General features: G+C 35.9%; 1 protein-coding gene across 3 annotated transcripts in view; it reads left to right on the top strand.

Moving 5' to 3' along the window:
- The window catches only part of ADAD1 (adenosine deaminase domain containing 1 (testis-specific)), a 51,046-nt gene that overhangs the window by 17,590 nt on the left and 12,286 nt on the right, over nucleotides 1-21,170 (top strand). For 2 of the 3 annotated variants that reach the window (XM_011978259.1, XM_011978257.1), the window contains exons 6-10: nucleotides 60-185; nucleotides 11,685-11,808; nucleotides 14,997-15,167; nucleotides 16,347-16,576; nucleotides 19,189-19,426. In XM_011978259.1, the coding sequence (XP_011833649.1) occupies nucleotides 60-185; nucleotides 11,685-11,808; nucleotides 14,997-15,167; nucleotides 16,347-16,576; nucleotides 19,189-19,426 (889 nt within the window). The remainder of the gene's footprint in view (nucleotides 1-59; nucleotides 186-11,684; nucleotides 11,809-14,996; nucleotides 15,168-16,346; nucleotides 16,577-19,188; nucleotides 19,427-21,170) is intronic. The other variant, XM_011978258.1, reaches the window with a different exon arrangement.

Here is a 21,170-nt window from a genome sequence, read left to right as displayed (position 1 = left end):
TAAGACAGCTCTGGGAGGAGGACAATGTTCTTGAAATTTATGTCTTGATTTTTTTCTAGAAGGGAGACATATTCAGTATGCAAAGATTTCACAGATCGTTAAAGAAACATTCAATCAACTAATTTCTAATCATTCAGAATACCTGAAATATAGCAGTTCATTGGCTGCTTTTATAATTGAAAGAGGTAAGTCCAAATATTTGGGAAAAAGTAATATTGTAATAATCTAATAGTAATATTTTAGTTAACTGTCTTTGCTCCTGTACACAATGGTGTTGCATTGATCTGAAGTGACTTTTTCTGGTAAGTGTGGGTCATTAAACACAAAGCTTCTCCAGAGTAGAAATAAAGCACACTGACCAGGACCCAACAGAGAACTGCAAAATGGTAAAAGTCCTAACATTTTAAACCTTAGCCCTGCTGGCACCACTACCCTCCTGAAATCTAGTCCTCAGTAACATTAAGAATAGCATCTTTTCTTCTTTTTCAAGTAAGAAAAGATTGATATATGGAATCTTATTCTTGTGGACATGTAAAGTTGTGATTCTAACTATGTTTTTATCTTTTGTTAACCCTTTAATGTTCTGAGTTCATCATTAATTGAAACCATTTGAGTCTTACATTCATCTCTGAATTAGATATTATAAATTACATAGAAACAATTTGAGATTTGATTCCTATTCTTAAGGGGTTGTTATGATCTAAGTAGGCACGGTAGATAAATATACTAGTTGAAAGTCGAAGATGATAAAAGTTAAAACTTGTTTTCCATAATGCAAAAAGTGTGTAAGAATTCTTAGAAAAGAAATGATAGAGTTTAAAGTCTTTTGGAATAGGCATGACTTAAGCTGTAACTTTAAGGGTTGATAAAACTTGTATAAATAGAAGAAAGGAAGACATTTTTGTATAGAGAAAGGAATGAGGGAAGCAGCAGTGAGAAAACTGCAGGACAATGAGGTAAATTTATTGCTAGTACAGATTAGTCTATGTACAGGAGTAATACAAAATGCAATTAGATTGATAAAATAGTGCCAGATTATGGAGTGGTTTAAAAACAGGTCAAAAGTTAAATTTAACAAGATCAATTAAAGCTGTAATTTCAAACAGTGATAGACTGTGGGCTGTAATTGTTGGGAGCATTAATCAGACTCAGTTCCGCTATTTAAATTACTTTGGGCAAATTATATACTTAACATCTCTATGCTTTAGTTTTTTCTTATTTCTTAAAAGTAGAGATAATAGAAACAATAACAATCCAACTTCATGGAGTTGTTAGGATTAGATATAATAATGTCACTACAGTATTTAGCATAGTACTTGGCATTTAGTAAAAGTCTAATTTCATTTGGAATGGTTAAGATAAATGAGTAAACAATAATTGACAAATAATTTTTTAAAGATTTCTGGGGTTAAACCTGAATTATAGAATCACAATTTATGTGGTTGTGATGGAGTGCCTACATTAGAGTTGAGATGGACATAAATGGGAAGGGAAAAATACAGTTTTAAAAAAAATTGATAAGGTAAAAGTGGACAATAAATGATAGATGAAGTGACATGAATAAAAAGTAATACCAACATTTAAAGTTGACATAGGATAATCATATTTCCTCATCCATAGGGAATCTAGAAGCTAGTGTGAAGCTGATTGGAGAAGAGCATGGATAAGAATAATAAATGTAGTTTTAGATAATATGAGTATGAATATAAGCAGGGAAAGCCTGAGTGAAATCAGATGAACATTCCTGGAGTCACTCACACAATCAGTACATATTTAAGATGTATTATTAGAAACTGCCTCATCAGTTTTAAAAAATGTCAGTAGTTTTGAGGGAATGGGTGGCGTTTGGTTACAGAGATAAGTTCTTTAGTGGCGATTTCTGAGGTTTTGATGCACCCATGACCCAAGCAGTCTATGCTGTACCCAATGTTATCCCTCATCCCCTCTACTACCCTTCCCCCGGGGCCCCAGAGTCCATTATATCATTCTTATGCCTTCATGTCTTCCTGGCTTAGCTCCCACTTGTAAGTGAGAACATACAATGTTTGATTTTTCCATTCCTCATTACTTCCCTTGGAATAATGGTCTCCAACTCTGTCCAGGCTGAGTACTATTCCAGGGTGTGTGTGTGTGTGTGTGTGTGTGTGTGTGTGTGTGTGTGTGTGTGTATGCATGCCACAATTTCTTTATTCACTCATTATTGATGGGCATTTGGGCTGGTTCCATATTTTTGCAATTGCAAGTTGTGCTGCTATAAACATGTGTATGCAGGTGTCTTTTTCATATAATGACTTTTTTTCTTCTGGGTAGATACCCAGTAGTGGGATTGCTGGATTAAATGATAATTCTACCTTTAGTTCTTTAAGGAATCTCTTTACTGTTTTCCATAGAAATTGTACTAGTTTACATTCCTACCAACATTGTAAAAGTATTCCTTTTATACCACATGCACGTCAACATCCGTTATTATTTTAATTTTTAAATTATAGCCAGTCTTGCAGGAGTAAGGTGGCATTGCATTGTGGTTTTGATTTGCATTTCCTAAATAATTAGTGATGTTGAGCCCTTTTTCATATAATTTTTGGCCATTTTATATCTTCTTTTGAGAATTGTCTATTCGTGTCCTTAGCCCATTTTTTTTTGATGGGATTATTTGTTTTTTTCTTGCTGATTTGAGTTCCTTGTAGACCCTGGATATTAGTCCTTTGTCAGATGCATAGTTTGCAAAGATTTTCTCCCACTCTGTGTGTTGTCTGATTACTCTGCTGATTATTTCTTTTGCTGTGCAGAAGTGTTTTAGTTTAAGCCTCATCTATTTATCTTTGTTTTTGTTGCATTTACTTTTGGGTTCTTGGTCATGAACTCTTTGCCTAAGCCAAAATGTAGAAGAGTTTTTCCAATGTTATCTTCTAGAATTTTTATGGCTTAATGTCTTAGATTTAAGTCTTTGATCCATCTTGAGTTGATTTTTGTATGAGGTGAGAGATGAGGGACCCAGTTTTATTGTTCTACATATGGCTTGCCAATTATCCCAGAGTCATTTGTTGAATAGGGTGTCCTCTCCCCACTTTATGTATTTGTTTGCTGTATCAAAGTTCAGTTGACTGTAAGTATTTTGTTGTATTTCTGGGTTCTCTATTCTGTTCCATTATTCTGAGTGCCTAGTTGTATATCAATACCAATACCATGTTGTTTTGGTAACTGTAGCTTTGTAGTATATAGTTTGAAGTTTGGTAATGTGATGCCTCCAGATTTGTTATTTTTGATTAGTCTTACTTAGGCTATGCAGGTTGTTTTTTGGTTTTATGTGAATTTTAGGATTTTTCCTAGTTCTGTGAAGAACAATCATGGTATTTCGATGGGAATTGCTTTGAATCTGTAGATTGCTTCTGGCAGTATGGTGATTTTCACAATATTGATTCTACCCATCCTTCAGCATGGGATGTGTTTCCATTTGTTTCTGTCATCTGATTTCTTTCAGCAGTGTATTGTGGTTTCCCTTGAGATCTTTCACCTCCTTGGTTAGGTATATTCCTATTTTTTTTTTTTTTTTTTGGGCTGTTGTAAAGGGGGTTTAGTTCTTGATTTGATTCTCAGCTTGGTCACTGTTGGTGCATAGCAGAGATACTGATTTTTGTACATTGATTTTGTATCCTGAAACTTTATTGAATTCATTTATCAGCTCTGGGAGGTTTTTGGATGAGTCTTTAGGGTTTTCTAGGTATATGATCATATCATCAGTGAACAGTGACAGTTTGACTCCCTCTTTACTGATTTGGATGTTCTTTATTTCTGTCTCTTGTCAGGTCGCTCTGGCTAGGACTTCCAGTACTATGTTGAATAGAAATGATGAGAGTGGGCATCCTTGTCTTGTTCCAGTTCTTTCTCGGGGGAATACTTTGAACATTTCCCTGTTCAGTATTGCTGACTGTGTGTTAGTCATAGATGGCTTTTATTACCTTAAGTTATGTCCCTCCTATGCCAATTTTACTGAGGGTTTTAATGTTAAAGGGATGCTGGATTTTGTCAAATGCTTTTTCTGTATCTATTGAGATGATCACATAATTTTTGTTTTTAATTCTGTTTATGTGGTGTATCACATTTATTGACTTGCATATGTTAAACCATCCCTACATCCCTGGTATGAAACCCACTTGATTATGGTGTATAATCTTTTTATGCTCTTGGATTCAGTTAGCTAGTATTTTTGTTGAGGATTTTTGCTTCTATGTTCATCAGGGATATTGGTCTTTAGTTCTTCTTTTATTTAATGTCTTTTGCTGGTTTTGGTATTAGGGTGATACTGGCTTCATAGAATGTTTTAGGGAGCATTCCCTCTTTCTCCGTTTTTGGAATAGTTTCAGTAAGATTGGTAGCAATTCTTCTTTGAATGTCTGATAGAATTCAGCTGTGAATCTATCCAGTTGTGAACTTTTTTGTTGGCATTTTTAAAATTATGGTTTCACTCTTACTGCTTTTTATTGGTTTGTTCAGAGTTTCTATTTCTTCCTGGCTTAATCTAGGAGGGTGTCTGTTTTCAGGAATTTATCCATCTCTTCCAGGTTTTCTAGTTTGTGCATGTGAAGGTGTTCATAGTAACGTTGAATGATCTTTTGTATTTTGGTGTCATCACCTGTAATATCTCCTGTCTCGTTTCTGATTGACCTTATTTGGATCTTCTCTCTTCTTTTCTTGGTTAATCTCACTACTGGTCTATCAATTTTGTGTGTCTTTTCAAAGAACCAGCTTTTCATTTCATTTATCTTTTGTTTTTGGTGTTTTTTGTTTCAGTTTTATCTGTTTCTGCCCTGATCTTTATTATATCTTTTCTTCTGCTGGGTTTGGGTTTGTTCTTGTTTTTCTAGTTCCTTGAGGTGTCACTTTAGATTAGTCTGTTTGTGCCCTTTCAGACTTTTTTATAGGCATTTAATGCTGTGAACTTCCCTCTTAGCACCACTTTTGCTGTATCCCAGAGGTTTTGATTGATTGTGTCACAATTATTGTTTAGTTCAAATAATTTTTTAATTTCCATGTTGATTTCATTGTTGATACAAAGATCACTCAAGAGCAGATTATTTAATTTCCATATATTTGTATAGTTTTGAGGGTTTGTTTTGGAGTTAATTTCCAAATTTATTCCACTGTAGTCTGAGAGAGTACTTGATATAATTTCAGTTTTCTTAAATTTACTGAGACTTGTGACCTCTCATATGGTCTGTCTGGTAGAATATTCCATGTGCTAATGAATAGAATGTATATTCTGCAGTTGTTGGGTAGAATGTTCTGTAAATATCTGCTAAGTTCATTTGTTGTAGGGTATAGTTTAAGTTCATTGTTTCTTTGTTGACTTTCTGTCTTGATGACCAGTGTAGTGTTGTTAGTGGAGTATTAAAGTTCCCCACTATTATTGTGTTGCCATCTATCTTTTTTCTTAAGTAGTAGTAATTATTTTATAAATTTGTGAGCTCCAATATTAAGTGCATATATATTTAGGATTATGATGTTTTCCTGTTGGACTAATCCTTTTATCATCATATGATATCCCTCTATGTCTTTTTTAACTGCTACTGCTTTAAAGTTTGTTTTGTCTGGTATAAGAATAGCTACTCCTGCTTGCTTTTGGTTTCCATTTCGTGGAGTGTCTTTTTCCACCCCTTTACCTTATATGAGTCCTTATGTGTTAGGTGAGCCTCTTGAAGACAGCAGAAACTTGGTTGGTAAGTTCTTGTCCATTCTGCAATTCTGTATCTTTTAAGTAGAGCATTTAGGCAATTTACATACAATATTAGTCTTGAGATATGGGGTACTGTTCTATTAATCATGCTAGTTGTTGCCTGAATACTTCGGGTGGTTTTTTTTTTAATTGTGTTATGGTTTTATAGTCCCTGTGAAATTTATGCTTTTAGTAGGTTTTATTTTGGTGTATTTTGATAATTTTGTTTCAAGATCCATAATTCCTTTTAGCATTTATTTAATACTGGCTTTGTAGTGGTGAATTCTCTTAGCATTTGTTTGTCTGAAAAAGACTATCTTTCCTTCATTCATGAAACTCAGTTTTTCTGGATACAATATTCTTGGCTGATGATTATTGTTTACAGAGTCTAAAGATAAGACCCCAATCCCTTCTGACTTGTAGGGTTTCTGCTGAGAAATCTGTTAATCTGATAGATTTTCCTTTATAGGTTACCTGATGCTTTTTTCTCATAGCTCTTAAGATTCTTTGCTTCATCTTGACTTTAGATAGCCTGATGACTTTGTGCCTGGGTGATGATCTTTTTGTGATGAATTTCCCAGGTGTTCTTTGAGCTGCTTATATTTGGATGTCTACATCTCTAGCAAGGCCAGTGAAGTTTTCCTCAATTTTTCCCTCAAATACGTTTTCCAAACTTTTAGATTTCTCTTCTTCCTCAAGAACACCATAGTTATTATGTTTGGTCATTTAACATAATCCCAAATTTCTTGGAGGCTTTGTTCATTTTTTTAAGTTCTGTTTTCTTTGTCTTTGTCAGATTGGGCTAATTCAAAAGCCTTGTCTTTGAGCTCTGAAGTTATTTCTTCTACTTGTTCTAGTCTTGCTAAAACTTTCCAGTGCATTTTGTATTTCTCTAAGTGTGTCTTTTCCAGAAGTTGTGATTTTATTTTCTTTATAATAGCTTTTTCTCTGGAGACTTTTTCATCCATACCCTATATATATATTTTTAATTTCTTTAAGTTGGTTTTCACATTTTTCTGGCACCTCTTTGAGGAGCTTAATAATCAAGCTTCTGAATTCTTTATCTGGCAGTTCAGTGATTTATTCTTGGTTTGGATGCATTGCTGGAGAGCTAATGTGATCTTTTGGGGATGTTATAGAATCTTGTTTTATCATATTACCAGATTTACTTCTCTGGTTCCTTCTCATTTGGGGAGACTGTTTCAGTGGAAATATCTGGAACTCAAGGCCTGCTCTTCACATTCTTTTTTTCCATTGGGTGAGCCCTTAATGTGGTACTCTTCCCTTCCCCTAAGGATGAGTCTTCCTGAGAACCAGACTGCAGTGATTGTTATTGCCCTTCTGGGTGTAGCCACCCAGCCGGGTTATCAGGCTCCGGACTGGTACTGGAGAATGTCTGCAAAGAGTCCTGTGATGTGATCCATCTTCAGATCTCCCAGCCATGAATACCAGAACCTGCTCTAGTGGAGGTGGCAGGGTAGTGAAGTGGACTCTGTGGGAATCCTTGGTTATAGTTTTGTTTAGTGTGCTGGTTTTCTCAAATGCTGGCTATGCTAGCAGTGAAGTTGTCACATGGACAGACTCAGGACCTCTGGTTAGCCAGCACATTGCAGGAGGTGAAATTAGCTGTTGTTTTCTCCTTCTTTGGAGCAGGGTGGTTCTGTTATGAGTTGCTGTAATGACTTGAGTTGGTTGGCCTCCAGCCAGGAGGTGGCACTTTCAAGGGAGCACCAGCTGTCTTCAGAGAACGGGGGGATATAAGCTTGCCCTACCTTAGCCAGGATAAGTATTCAGGTTTCTCTGGCAACTGATGGGGCTGTAGAGCTCCCAAGAGTGCCTTTTGTCTTCGGCTACCAGGGCAGGTAGAGAAAAACCATCAGGTAGGAGCAGGGTTAGGCGGGTCTGAGCTCAGACTCTCCTTGTGCTGTGGCCACTGTGGGAGATGGCAGGATGGTTCTCAGGCCAATGGAGTTATGTTTTAGGGGGATTATGGCTGCCTCTACTGTGTCATACATGTCACCAGGGTAGTTGGGGAAAGCTAACAGTGACAGGCCTCACCCAGCCCCTACACAGCCAACAAGGCCAGTCTCACTCCTGCAGTGTCCCACCAACAGAGCTCAGTTTATATTCAGGCAGCAGCAGGCAGGGCTGAGATCTGGCCCGAGGCTATAATCCTACCCACTGAGAAAGCAAGCAGGGCTTTCAGGCCTGCAGCCTGTCATAGGGTGTGGCTTCTGCACTCCTATCTGCACTTCCCATTCGCCCCCATGGATTTTGCTCAGGAAAATTTGCACTCAGTCAAAATTATTACAAACTTCAGCTAGAAGCTTCCTTTAACCTGTGGCCCCTTCCCAGTCCCACTGGCTGCCTTATCCAAGGACCCCTATGAGATAAAGCCAGGGATGACTTCAATGGGCTGGGAACTGGGATCTCCTACAGGGCTCTTCGTGCTGTTTGTCTTCTATTTTGCTTGGCTCCCTAAATTTATTTCATCTCTAGGTAAAGTTAAATCCTTCACCTGTGATCTGGATTTTTATGTTCCCCAATGTGTGTTCAGAGGTAGACTTTTCCCCACCTCACACTTTGGGAACTCACAGTTTTTCAGCTGTCTCACAGAGTTTGCAATGGCAAGCTACTTCTTTCAAAGGGTCTGTGAATTCCTTTGGTTTTCCTGATATGTTCCTGCAGTGGTTCTTGGAGCAAAAGTTCATGATGTGAGTCTCCATACACTATTCTGTTCGTCCAAGTGGAAGCTGCATGTTAGTCCTGTGTCCTATCTGCCATTTTCCCCCATCAAAAATCACCTTATTATTTTTAATTGGGTCTATAAGAAGGTATCAAATCTAAATGTCCTTCCCTCCACTGCCACCAAATCTATATACTTTCCTGCACTTGTATCCATCTTCTCTACTGTGACAGTAGAGGAAGCATCACCACTCCTATAGGCTAATTCTTCTACTTGAATTCTGATTCCATTCCTTCTCACATCTTGATAAATTCCTTCTTTTGGTTAACTCTTCTTTTACTGGCAATAACAAACTTGAGTATCGCCCTGAAGCATTGCAAGTTGAGTTACAGAGCTGAGAAAGAAGCTGAGTTATTTGCTACATTATTACCCTTTACAACTGAGAGCTTATGTCACCATTCTGGAACTTATAGTGACACTATATAATTCTATTTAAGGGAAGGTTTACAGACCTGGTTATTGAGTCAGATTCACCATTCATAGCGTGACATCCCTATCCTAGGAATGAAAGTAGAGTCTGTGCCCAGGTGTCCCTGAATAATATATCTTTGCTTTCATCTCTTCAGTATCCTGGAAAGCCTGGCTTCCCAAATTTCCATCCTAAAAATAAAACAAACCCTCCTTTAAGCCTATGACACCTTTCTACTTAATCCAGTCATTATTTATTTGACTTTGTAGCCAGACTTCATCAAGAAGCTCCTGACAGCCACTGTGTCTACTTTTTGCTTCAACTTAGTTTTTTCTTTTTCTCCACTACTTCTTGGAAATTAGCCTTGCCAAGGTACCCACTGCCTGCATGTTGCACAATCCAGTGGATTTTGTTACCTATTCACTTGACTTTCCAGAAACATGTAACACCGTTTACCACTCTTTGTTTTTTCTACCACAATACCCTTCTGGTCTACCTGGTCTCCACCCTACCACCCACAATATTGACAATAAATTTCAAATATACAATGCATTACTATTAACTGTAGTCTCCATGCTCTACATTAGGTCTCCAGAAGTTATTAGTTTTACAACTCCACGTTTGTACCCTTTGATCAATGTCTCTCCATTTCCCCTTCTTTCTAACCACTAGTAACCACCGTTCTCCTTTGTTTTTATGAGTTCAACCTTTTTAGATTCCACATATGAGTGAGATTATGCAGTGTTTTGTCTTTCTGTGTCTGGCTTACTTCACTTAACATAATGTCTTCCAGATTCATTCATATTGTTGAAAATGGCAGAATTTTCTTCTTTTTGGGGGGGGGCTGAAAAACATTCTATTATATATATGTCATAGTTTCTTTATCTGTTCCTTTATTGAGACATTTAGGTTGTTTCTGTATCTTGGCTGTTGTGAATAATGCTACAACAGTGAACATGGGAGTGTAGATACCTCTTCAGATCTTAATTTCACTTCCTTTGGATATATACACAGAAGTGGGGTTGCTGGATTATATGGCAAGTTGTATTTTTATTTTGTTGAGGAATCTCCATAGTTTTCCACAATGCCTATAAAAATGTACATTTCTGCCAACAACGTATAAGGGTTTTTATCTACATCCTCGTGAAAACTTACATTTTGACTTTTTTATAATAGACCTCCTAACGGGTGAGAATATCTCATTGTGATTTTGACTTGCACTTCTCTGGTGATTAGTAATGTTGAGCACCTTTTCATATATCTCTTTGTATGTCTTCTGTCGAAGAAAATGTCTGTTCAGGTTCTGTTCCCATTTTTAAATCAAGTGACTTGCTTTTTACTATTGAGTTGTGGGAGTTATATATATACTTTGGCTATTAACCCCTTATTGGAGATATGCTTTGCAAATATTTTCTTCTGATCCGTAAGTTGTCTTTTTATTTTGTCAATTATTTTGTTTGCTTTGTAGGAAGGAAATGTAATCCAGGTTGGTTTTTACTTCAGTAGCTTCCCCATAGCTCTTTGGTAAAAATCCATAAACTTCTCAGCATAGTGTACTATATAACACCTCTTTCTCCAACTTCATCTTACACCATTCCCTTCACCCTACTTATTAGATTAGCTATACTTCTCTCTTTGCCCAGGAGAGAAATAGTCTTCTGTCTTTGCCCAGGGTGGTGTGCATGTGTTATTTCTTTTGACTAGAATACCCTTTGTCTCGCTGGTGCTGAAGCTTAAATTTCAGCTCGTTAGGGAAGAATTCTGCAACTAGTCTGCATAAAATAAGCTTTTCTCTCATTATCTTCACATAAGCCTCATAATTGTTTCCCTCAAAGCACTTATCACACTTTGGGGTTTGTTTAATGTTTTTTCTGTCTCTTCTGCTGTAAGCCTAATGGAGGTATGTCTTGCTCAACATTTTATTCCTAACATCTACTTTAGTGCCCGGTACTTGGTAACACCTCAGCAATTGTTGCTGAATTATTAGGTTGGTGCCAAAAAAAAAAAGAACTGCAATTACTTTTGCACCAGCCTAATAGTAAAAATCCATTAGGTAGTTGTGAATGTAGAATTGAACTTTGTTTGAAAAACGAAAACTCAAGATTTTCTGAAGTAAGAGAAAGAATGAGGAGGATATTCAAAGGGAAATATGGGGGGGAAAGGAGTGATCTAGTCACTGGGCAATGGAAAGGCCTAATTAGAATGTGAGAGGAAAAAAGACTGCCAATTTGAATTGTGTATTTTTGGAGCATAGAATTTCCAGAAGATTTCAAGCAGGGCACAGCAAAATGTGAATGGAACAAAGCTACTGGAAAAAGCATAGGGTTTTTTTTGTTTGTTTGTTTTTAAGAAAGCAGCTTCAGTAGAACAAAGTAAGAAACTAATTTGTTTTATAGAGTTTGAGTGGATTAAGAAAAATTAGAGGCATTAAATATAGATAAATTAGAGGCATTAAATACAGATAATTTAAGACAGAAGCAGAATGGCAAATGAAGTGTCTTAGAAGATCAAATACATCTAGATTTAGAAGAGATAGAAAGCCATATTTGAAAGCCAAGGACATTTGGTAATTCTGTTGATTGTGGTAAAAGTTTAGATGAAGTATTATAAAACATCTACCTTTTTCATTGAGATACTACTTTTTAATTTTGCTTCTTAGAAGACTCTAAGACTCTTATTTTAAATTGTGGAATTATTTTTTCATCTTTTCAGTTAATATATTCTACTAAATTAAAAATGGTGAGATAGACGTAAGAGTTGAACGTAGAGAAGAGAGAGGTTAAATTAACCTTCTACTGTCTGCCTTTTTCTTTCAGCTGGACAGCATGAGGTTGTAGCTATAGGCACAGGTGAATATAATTACAGCCAGGACATTAAGCCAAATGGAAGAGTATTGCATGACACTCATGCTGTTGTTACAGCAAGAAGGTCTCTTCTTAGGTAAGATAATACATGTATTAATGTTATTAAATATGAATGCCCTCAGCCCAGAGTAACTTCATATAAATGCCTTCATTTACAAATGGAATTTTATTGATCATAGAGCCAAGGATGTCACATATTCTTATCTAAGTCATCAGAATAATTCCATGTCATCTTTGGAACATTTATCATAGTAACTCCAATGTCTACCCTGTGGATTTTAGTGGCTTCTATTATTAAGACCTGAACTCAGTTTTTGTTGTTTTGTTTTGTTTTGAAATGGAGTTTTGCTTTTGTTGCCCAGGCTGGAGTGCAGTGGCACAGTCTCTGCTTACTGCAATCTCTGGCTCCCAGGTCCAAGCTATTCTACTGTCTCAACTTCCCAAGTAGCTGGGATCACAGGCATGCGCCAACATGCCTGGCTAATTTTTTGTGTTTTAATAGAGACAGAGTTTCACCAGGTTGGTCAGGCTGGTCTCAAACTCATGATCTCAGGTGACCACCTGCCTTGGCCTCCCGAAGTACTGGGATTACAGGCGTGAGCCACCGCACCTGGCCAAACTCAGTTTTAAGAATCCTACAGTCAGCTAGGCACAGTAGCTCTCACCTGTAATGCCAACACGTTGGGAAGCTAAGGTGGGAGGATTGCTGGAGTACAGGAGTTCGAGACCAGCCTGGGTAACATTGTGGGACCTAGTCTCTACAAAAGTAAAATTAGCCAGGTATGGTGGCACGCAACTGTAGTCCCAGCTACTTTGGAGGATGAGGTGGGAGGATTGCTTAAGCCCAGAAGATCGAGGTTGCAGTGAGCCAAGACTGCTCCACTGCACTCCAGCATGGGCAATAGACTAACACCTTGTCTCAAAAAAAAAAAAAAAAAAATCCTACAATATGTTTTTTTGAAAGATAAAAATAACACTTTTTTTATGACTAAAGTTACTGAAAAGTATAGCTTTTGATCCACACTCAGTAGGTTTGGTCTTATTTCACCCCTGAATAGCCATACTTATCCAAGGACAGCACCAGAAACCAACAGGTTTTCATTCATGAGGATTATGCAAAGTTTACCATAAAGCAGAGTATAGATAAGGGATTCTTGAGACTGGCGTATCTTGAAGAGAGAGAGAGAAAAGGGCTTAGGTGAGCATGCCTAGTTTCTTTTTCCAGACTCAGTCACTCTGTTCTTTACAAGAGGAATGAATAGCAAGTGGGAAAGAAAGGAATTTGCAAGTCAGTTCATATGAAAACATATAACATGGGAAATGAGTGCTATTTCTCATAATATCCACCAGCTTTTGGTTATTTTTTGTTTTTAATTCCTCTTTATTCCTACTAAATTAGGAATTCTTTTTTAAATTTTATAATTTCTTATTTTTAATTTTTGTGGGTATATAGTGTATATGTTTATAGTGTGCATAAGCTATTTTGATACAGTGCACAATAATCACTTTAGGGTAGATGGAGTATGTATCAACTCAAGCATTTGTCTTGTGTTACAGAGATTTCAATTATACTCGTTTAGTTATTTTAAAATGTACAATTATTGACTATTGTCATCCTGTTGTGCCATGAAATACTAGATCTTATTCATTTTAGTTCTTTAAACCATTAAAATGACTTTTTATTTTACTTATGGATGTTTTGGGCATTTTTTTGTGTTTTTTATTTGTTTGTTTCTTTGTTTTTGAGACGGAGTCTCGCACTGTTGCCCAGGCTGGAGTGCAGTGGTGCTATCTCCACTTACTGCAACCTCTGCCTCCCAGGTTCAAGCAATTCTCCTGCCTCAGCCTCTCAAGTAGCTGGGATTACAGGCACCTGCCACCACGCCCGGCTATTTTTTTGTATTTTTAGTAGAGACGGGGTTTCACTATGTTGGCCAGGCTGGTCTTGATCCACCCCCCTCGGCCTCCCAAAATGCTGGGATTACAGGGGTGAGCCACTGCACCCAGCCTCTTATGGATGTGTTCAAAGACACTCAAGTGAGAACAGGATAGCAAATTCTCATTCACCCTCAACAGTTATTAGCATTCTGCTGTCCTTGTTAAATCTCTGCATTCTCACTTTTTGTGTTGGTGTTTTCTTCAGTAGAGTATTTTAAAATAAATTTAGATACGTGTACCTGAAAAAATATAAATTTGTATCTCTAGTAATGAGGAATCCTATAATCCTAAAAGTTATTCAGCAAGACTATGAGGGTAATGCATCTCATTGCCCTCCACCCCCTGTCAGTGCTTATGGAATTATTTGACCTCTTTAAAAGCTACCTCTTTTGTGTTATTCCTACTTATTCCTGTGCTTGGCGTTTTTACATACTGTTGCTTAATTTTTACTGTATATTTTTGATGATGGGATTCAAGGGAGTATATCTTAAAGTCATGGTTTATTAAATAAGCAAAATAGTATTTGTCCTTGATTTGATTAGTTGTAGTCTTTCAGGAGATCTGCTTCCCTGTTTTAAAAAAAAAATTTTGAATTTTAAAATTTTTGATTATTGTGAATATATAATAGTTGTGCATATTTATAAGGTAAATGTGATATTTTGATACAACCGTTAAATGTGTAATGATCAAGTCAGGGTAATTGGGATATCCCTCTCCTCAATCATTTTTCATTTCTTTGTGTTTGGAGCATTCCAGTTCCACTCATTTAGTGATTTTGAAACATACAATAAATTATCGGTAACTATATCTGCTTCATTTCTTAATACAACTTATGGTGTTCATTGTATTGTTCCTATGCTCTTGTATTTTTTTCTTTAAAACTATTAAGGAGCAGGGACCACAGTTTTTGTCATTTTTGTAGTTATTTGTTTGGGTAGGGAAGGGGAAATAGAAGTAAGGCAAAAAGTTGGCACTTCATCTGGGAGACTGGGAGCAGAACTGTCTGAGGAAGAAGGGAAGAATCAGTAGAGAAATGAGTCTTTTGCCGAAGATGATAGTTGGAAGACTCTAATGTGAAACAGAAGTGGAGTAGTCGAGAAAGAATGGTGTTTTAGGTTAGGTTACAGGGCAGACTGGGCTCCAGTTAAGAACTTTCAAGAACCTTAATTTTTCATTAAATAAAGCTAAGATTAATTTAGGAGTTCTTACCTGTGTCAAAACTTTTGACACGCAGGACATTGCTTGTGACACATATGGACACGATGCTCATTGAGATCCATCTTTTATAAAATTTATTACTTGACAAAATTATAACGTTTATTTTAGGTACTTTTACAGACAACTTCTGCTCTTCTACAGCAAAAATCCTGCTATGATGGAAAAATCAATATTTTGTACAGAACCAACTTCTAATCTACTCACTCTTAAGCAGAATATCAACATTTGCCTTTACATGAACCAGTTGCCTAAAGGATCAGCCCAGATTAAGTCACAGTTGTAAGTATTATAGAAGTTGTTTTTAAAAGCAAGTAGGATGGCCATGCCACACATCTGACTTTCTACAGCAAATAGAACATGTAAATTCTAATTACCCATATATTCTCTTCAGCTTTGAGTTGTTATTTGTGGCCTGCAGGAGACCCCAAATCCTTTTCCCCTCAATCTAATCTATTACTTCTACAGGTTGAGCTTCCCAAATCCAAAAGTCTGAGATTCAAAATGCTCCAAAATCGGAAACTTTTTGAGCACTGACATAACGCTCAAAGGAAATTCTCATTGGAGCATTTCATATTTCAGATTTTTGGATTTCTGTTCAACTGGTATGTATAAAGCAAATATTCCAGTGTGAAGAAACCAAAATCTGAAACACTTCTAGTTCCAAGCATTTTAGATAAGCAACACTCAACCTGTACCTAAAAGTTGCATGTACTTCACCACTTTTTTTGCTATGCTAGTAAAAAAAATCTTCTGCTCCTTTCTACTTTGAAGACCTCATAAACTTTAGGAAGTGTGGATTTGTGCACTACTCACATACAAATACGAGAGTTAAGAAAAACTTTAACCTATGGCCAAAATATTATTGCTTTGATGAATGAATATCAGGTAGCATAACATTTAAACAGTACAAACAAGAACAAAGAAGACAGTAAAAGTCACCTTAAGTCTGACCATCTAATGGTAAGTAACCATGGGTAATATTTTTAAAAATATCCCTCTAGTAACACCTTTGAAAATGAGGTCAGGGTTCTCTAGAAAGAAACTTAAAGAAAAATAATTTTGCATTTTTAATGAAGATGACAAAGAAAAATAGTTTTCCTTTTTTTCATTCTTTCATTTTGTAGTTTTAAAAAAATTTCATACAGAGGAAGGAACTAATTCACAAACTATGATAGGGATAAAAATTAGTGTTTCTTTGAATTTTAAGGGACATAAAATGGTAATAATATGAAAAATATCTCTATTGGAGGCTCTAAATGTGGTTCATTTCTGTTTTATATGACTATTGTGGAATGAAGGCACTCCATTCCTGCCTTACTTTCTTGCATCTGTTTCTGTTACTGGAATTAAATGTACACTGGGAAGTTAAACATGTTAGAGAACAGTTCTTAGGTACAGGTAGATTTTGTTCTGTCACCTTTGTTTTTTAAAGGAAGAAACTTTCTTTTCTTTCTCTAGACGTCTTAATCCACATTCTATATCTGCATTTGAAGCCAATGAAGAACTCTGTCTCCACGTGGCTGTTGAAGGCAAAATTTATCTGACTGTTTACTGTCCTAAAGATGGTGTTAATAGAATAAGCAGTATGTCCTCAAGTGACAAATTGACCAGATGGGAAGTGCTTGGTGTACAGGGAGCATTGCTGAGTCATTTTATACAGCCAGTTTACATCAGCAGTATACTAGTTGGTGAGTGAGATTTCATAACCTCCTGGGCCTCTCGCTCACTAAGCAAATCCTCTGTACTTATCAGTATAAAATTAGTTTTTGCATATATGAAACTTTAAGGTCAAAACACATATCTGCTGTTTTGTAGAGCTATTGGTTTCATGATAAATTATCAGGGAGAATGAATGAATCCCAAAGGTGGGAGGCAGAGATTGTGGGATAAAGATACCGTTTAAGTTGTAGTGACCATCCAGCTGGATAAGGAAATTCCAGAGAGAGCTCCTTCTGGTGCTTTGGGAAAGATCAGTGACACAGGGAGATGAGGGAAAGATCAGAGAAAAACCTTGGCTGTGAAGCTTATTTCTGAGGCCTTTCAATTTTCGAAGCACTCAGCATGCTGAAGTTTCATATTTTGAGGAGTTTTCTGTACCCCAACATTATTTTAAAGCGTTATTTTACTTTTCAAAAAGTTTGCAGAAACAAATTTTATGCTGTGGATATTCTGTAGATACTCATTTTGTCATTTTATGGTGGTGGAATTTTTAAATTTAAAACATGGGATCTAGGCTTGCATTAAAAGGGCGTTGACTATATTTAAATAGAAAGTTATCCAGAGTAATCTGGAAAAAAATTCTCTTTCTTGACTATTAAAAAATAGCTAGATTTGTATTCATTCTCAAGCTTTTTACAATATATCTTGCAAATTTGGTAACCCCTATTACAATAAATTTTTCTGCCTAAGTACTTCAAAAATGTTTGTCCAGAAGTTATTTCCATCCAGAGGTCCTTTTCATGTACTAATTTGATTCGTATAATTGAAGTGTAGAGAATCCTTCCTAGTGAAGAAATCCATTTTAAATACAGTTTGTGGACTTTTAAGAAGCAGCTGATAACCTTAGGGAATCTCTTATTCAGTCCTTTCCTTTTTTCTTTTCTTTTTCCGATCACATTCACAATGTTAATAAAATACTTGCCTAAAGTCTGTCAGTTTGCTTAGTGGTAGAGCCTGAATTCCACCCCAGTTTTCATAACTTTTCATGCTGCTGCTTTTGATAGATTTTGGATATATATATCTCCAAATTTTGGATATTTGGATTTTGGATATTCATATATATATATTCATATATATATATATGTATGAATTATTGTCAGGTCAGGTCTTCTGTAGTGTTTGATTAGATTTAACCTTTGACTTTAACCTTGGAGTTTCATGTTATTTCAGATCCTTTTGAATGAATCAAATCAAAATTTTTCAATTATATTGCATACTGTTAGAGATTTATTTTCTAGGAACAAGATTGAGCCTCAAGATATATTAAAATCATACCTCAGATATAGTAAATTATTAGTGCACACATATATGAAGGGAAAAGTAAAATTTATAATAAAATATTTGTAAACTTTTTTTCTATTATATTAGGTTTTATACTTCCCATTAAAGCATCTAGGTAAACAATTTGATGTTTAAAGCATTTCATGAGGAGTTTGACTTACAGGTTTTTTTTTTTCTTCCTTTTTCCAAATGTCTTTTTTTTTTTTTTTGGTACGTCACTGTCATTATTTCATTGCAGAGTGTGATAAATACATTAGGCTTTTAAAAAATCCTCATTATCTACTGTTCATTGTAGATATATTAAATATTCCTCACACCTTATATTTTCCAACTTTTATTCTGTGCCCAAGTATATTTTTTATTTGATTAGTTTTCTTTTGTCACTCTTCATTTGTCTTGATCATTTGTCACTCTTGATAAACACTTAAGGAAGTGTTTAGAAAAAGGATGCCAAAAGCAGTACGTGTCCTTTTTACATCATTTTCTAGTGCCCAGATAGTTATAATGCAGCCCTAGTAACCATCTCAACAATTTTAATGATAAGGACACAAAACTTCATTTGTGAAATATGTCCAGTGGTTTACAAAGATTCTGTTGCAAGAACTTCTGACCTTCTGAGAAAGAGATATGCTTTAGAATAACTCTTTTTTAAATAAGAATGACTGCTTCCTAACTTCCGTTTTAAGTTTGATGCAGCTTACTGTTTTTTAGTAGTAACATTGCATCTTTTTTGAGATTTCTCCTTCAATAATTATTATGACTGAGAATTCAAAGCTTTTGGTATTGGCACAATTTTAACCAGAAATGGTCATTCTTTAAATTATTTTGTGTTGTGAAATTGAAGCATTGTGGTATTGGAGAAGTTAAAATTTGTGGCCCTTAGATGTTTGAAAATGACTCCCTTTCACCAATTGTTTCTCATCCAGATTTGTCAACTGTACTTGCAAGAAATCGGGATATAATGCAGTCGACAAATCTGGACGTACCAGATTTCTTTCTGAGTCAGTACAAAAGTACCAGTTTCTGAGCAGCTGTGGCTCTTTGCTAATGCTCTGTAGAGGGACTTTTCATTATTTTCTGTATCAGAGTCTTTTTTAAAATGGAAAATCTGTTATTACCTTGTTCTGGTTCTAGTTAAGAATATGGAGTAGATGCTAAGAGAATAAAACTAGGAAAGGGAAGGTTGAAAGATAAAGGATAGAGAAATGGGCTTTGGATGATTTCCAATCATTTCATTTATTTTTAAATTTTGGAATGGTCTTTTAATATTGAACTTGAGTGTTTTCTTTTTGCTTTCTAGGTGATGGGAATTGCAGTGATACCAGAGGCTTAGAAATCGCTATAAAGCAACGTGTTGATGATGCACTCACTTCAAAACTTCCAATGTTTTACTTAGTCAACAGACCTCATATTAGTTTAGTACCCTCTGCATATCCACTTCAGATGAACTTGGAATACAAATTTCTGAGTCTGAATTGGGCACAAGGAGATGTTTCTTTGGAGATTGTGGATGGCCTGAGTGGGAAGATCACTGAAAGGTTAAAATTACTAATTTCTTTAAACCGTATATTACTTAAGCAAAAGAAGACATTTATTGCAGTTTGTATTCTAACTCTTTTGGATACCATTTATTGAAGTCTGAACAATAATTATTATCATTAGTCGAGTGTGACTATGTTGCAGGTGTTGTACTAATTTTAAAAATTTTAATATTTTAATTTTTTTTTCTGATGAGAAGACAGACGTGGAGAAGTTATATAGCTTACTGAAATACATACTAAATGGCAGAGTCACCATTCAAACCCAAGGAATCTGGCACCATAACCTATGTTTCTCCAACTGTAATTTAATACCTTTAGTATTAGAATAATGTAAATTTTTTAGAAATTCAATTTCTTCTACTGAATCTGACTTTGAATATGGGGCTCAGGAATTATATTTTTTATATACTCTTCCAAATATTACTTAGGTACTCTTACGTGTAAGAACTATGGTGCTGTGTTATATTGTCTTCTTATAATAACCCTGTAGGTTGAGTGATTTTATTTATTTATTTATTTATTTATTTATTTATTCTTTACAGTTTCTGAGACACAAGCTAGGTTAAATATCTTGCCTAAGGTTACCCAAGTAGTTAATGACACAGCTTGGATTCTGACCCAGACATTTTATTTTCAAAGCCCTTGTTCTTAACTATGATGCTCTGTGCCTTCTAGACATTTCTTCATAATGTCTCTGCCATTGATTATTCAGTAAAACTCTTCATTTAGTGTGAACATACATTTGTAATGAGGCAGTGAATAATGTTAAAAATTTAAATGCTTAAAATTGCTTTCTTTGTGAAGGACAAATTTAAATGAAGACCACATACAAATGTTTCTTAGCAGTCAAGAAGGCTCATACTTGTAATCCTAGCAGTTTGGGAGGCTGAGGCAGGAGCATGGCTTGAAACCAAGAGTTCAAAACCAATCTGGGAAACATAGTGAGACACCCAGTCTTTTATATAAAAAATAAAAAGTATTAACCAGGAGTGGGAGTGCATACCTGGAGTTCCAGCTACTTAGGAGGCTGAGACAGGAGGATCACTTGAACCTAGGAGTTTGAGGCTGCAGTGAGCTATGACTACATCACTGCACTCCAGCCTAGGCAACAGAGCGAGACCCTATCCCAAAAAGGAAAAAGAAAAAAAGAAAAAAAAAACAGACAAACCCATAAACATTTCTTAGTAGGAACTCAGTTAAGCATAATACTGATGTTTTAACTAGGATGAATTACACTTTTATCAAATGACTTAGGCCAGCATAAACAAGTGCTTTACTATTAATAACAGACTCAACTAAACATACAAACAGGTCTTCTATGAAAGACATTAAAAAATTACTTACTGAAAACATAAAATAATGGCATAACAAAGATGAAACTGTGTAAAATGAGCTTAACATTTTTTACGGCCAAATACTTGCCAAGTAATTACAAATGAAAAGAAAGCAGAGGCCAGGTGCAGTGGCTCACGCCTATAACCCCAAGACTTTGGGAGGCCAAGGCGGGCAGATCACCTGAGGTCAGGAGTTTGAGACCAGCCTGACCAATATGGCAAAACTCCATCTCTACTAAAAATACAAAAGATTAGCTGGGCATAGTGGCAGGTGCCTGTAATCCCAGCTATTTGGGAGGCTGAGACAGGGAGAATCACTTGAAACCAGGAGGCAGAGGTTTCAGTGAGCTGAGATCGCACCATTGCACTCCAGCCTGAGCAACAAAGTGAGACTCCATCTTAAAAAA

The sequence above is a fragment of the Mandrillus leucophaeus genome, unplaced genomic scaffold, assembly GCF_000951045.1.
Source record: "Mandrillus leucophaeus isolate KB7577 unplaced genomic scaffold, Mleu.le_1.0 Scaffold191, whole genome shotgun sequence".
Classification (NCBI taxonomy): domain Eukaryota; kingdom Metazoa; phylum Chordata; class Mammalia; order Primates; family Cercopithecidae; genus Mandrillus; species Mandrillus leucophaeus.
This window is presented reverse-complemented; position numbering and strand designations above follow the sequence as displayed.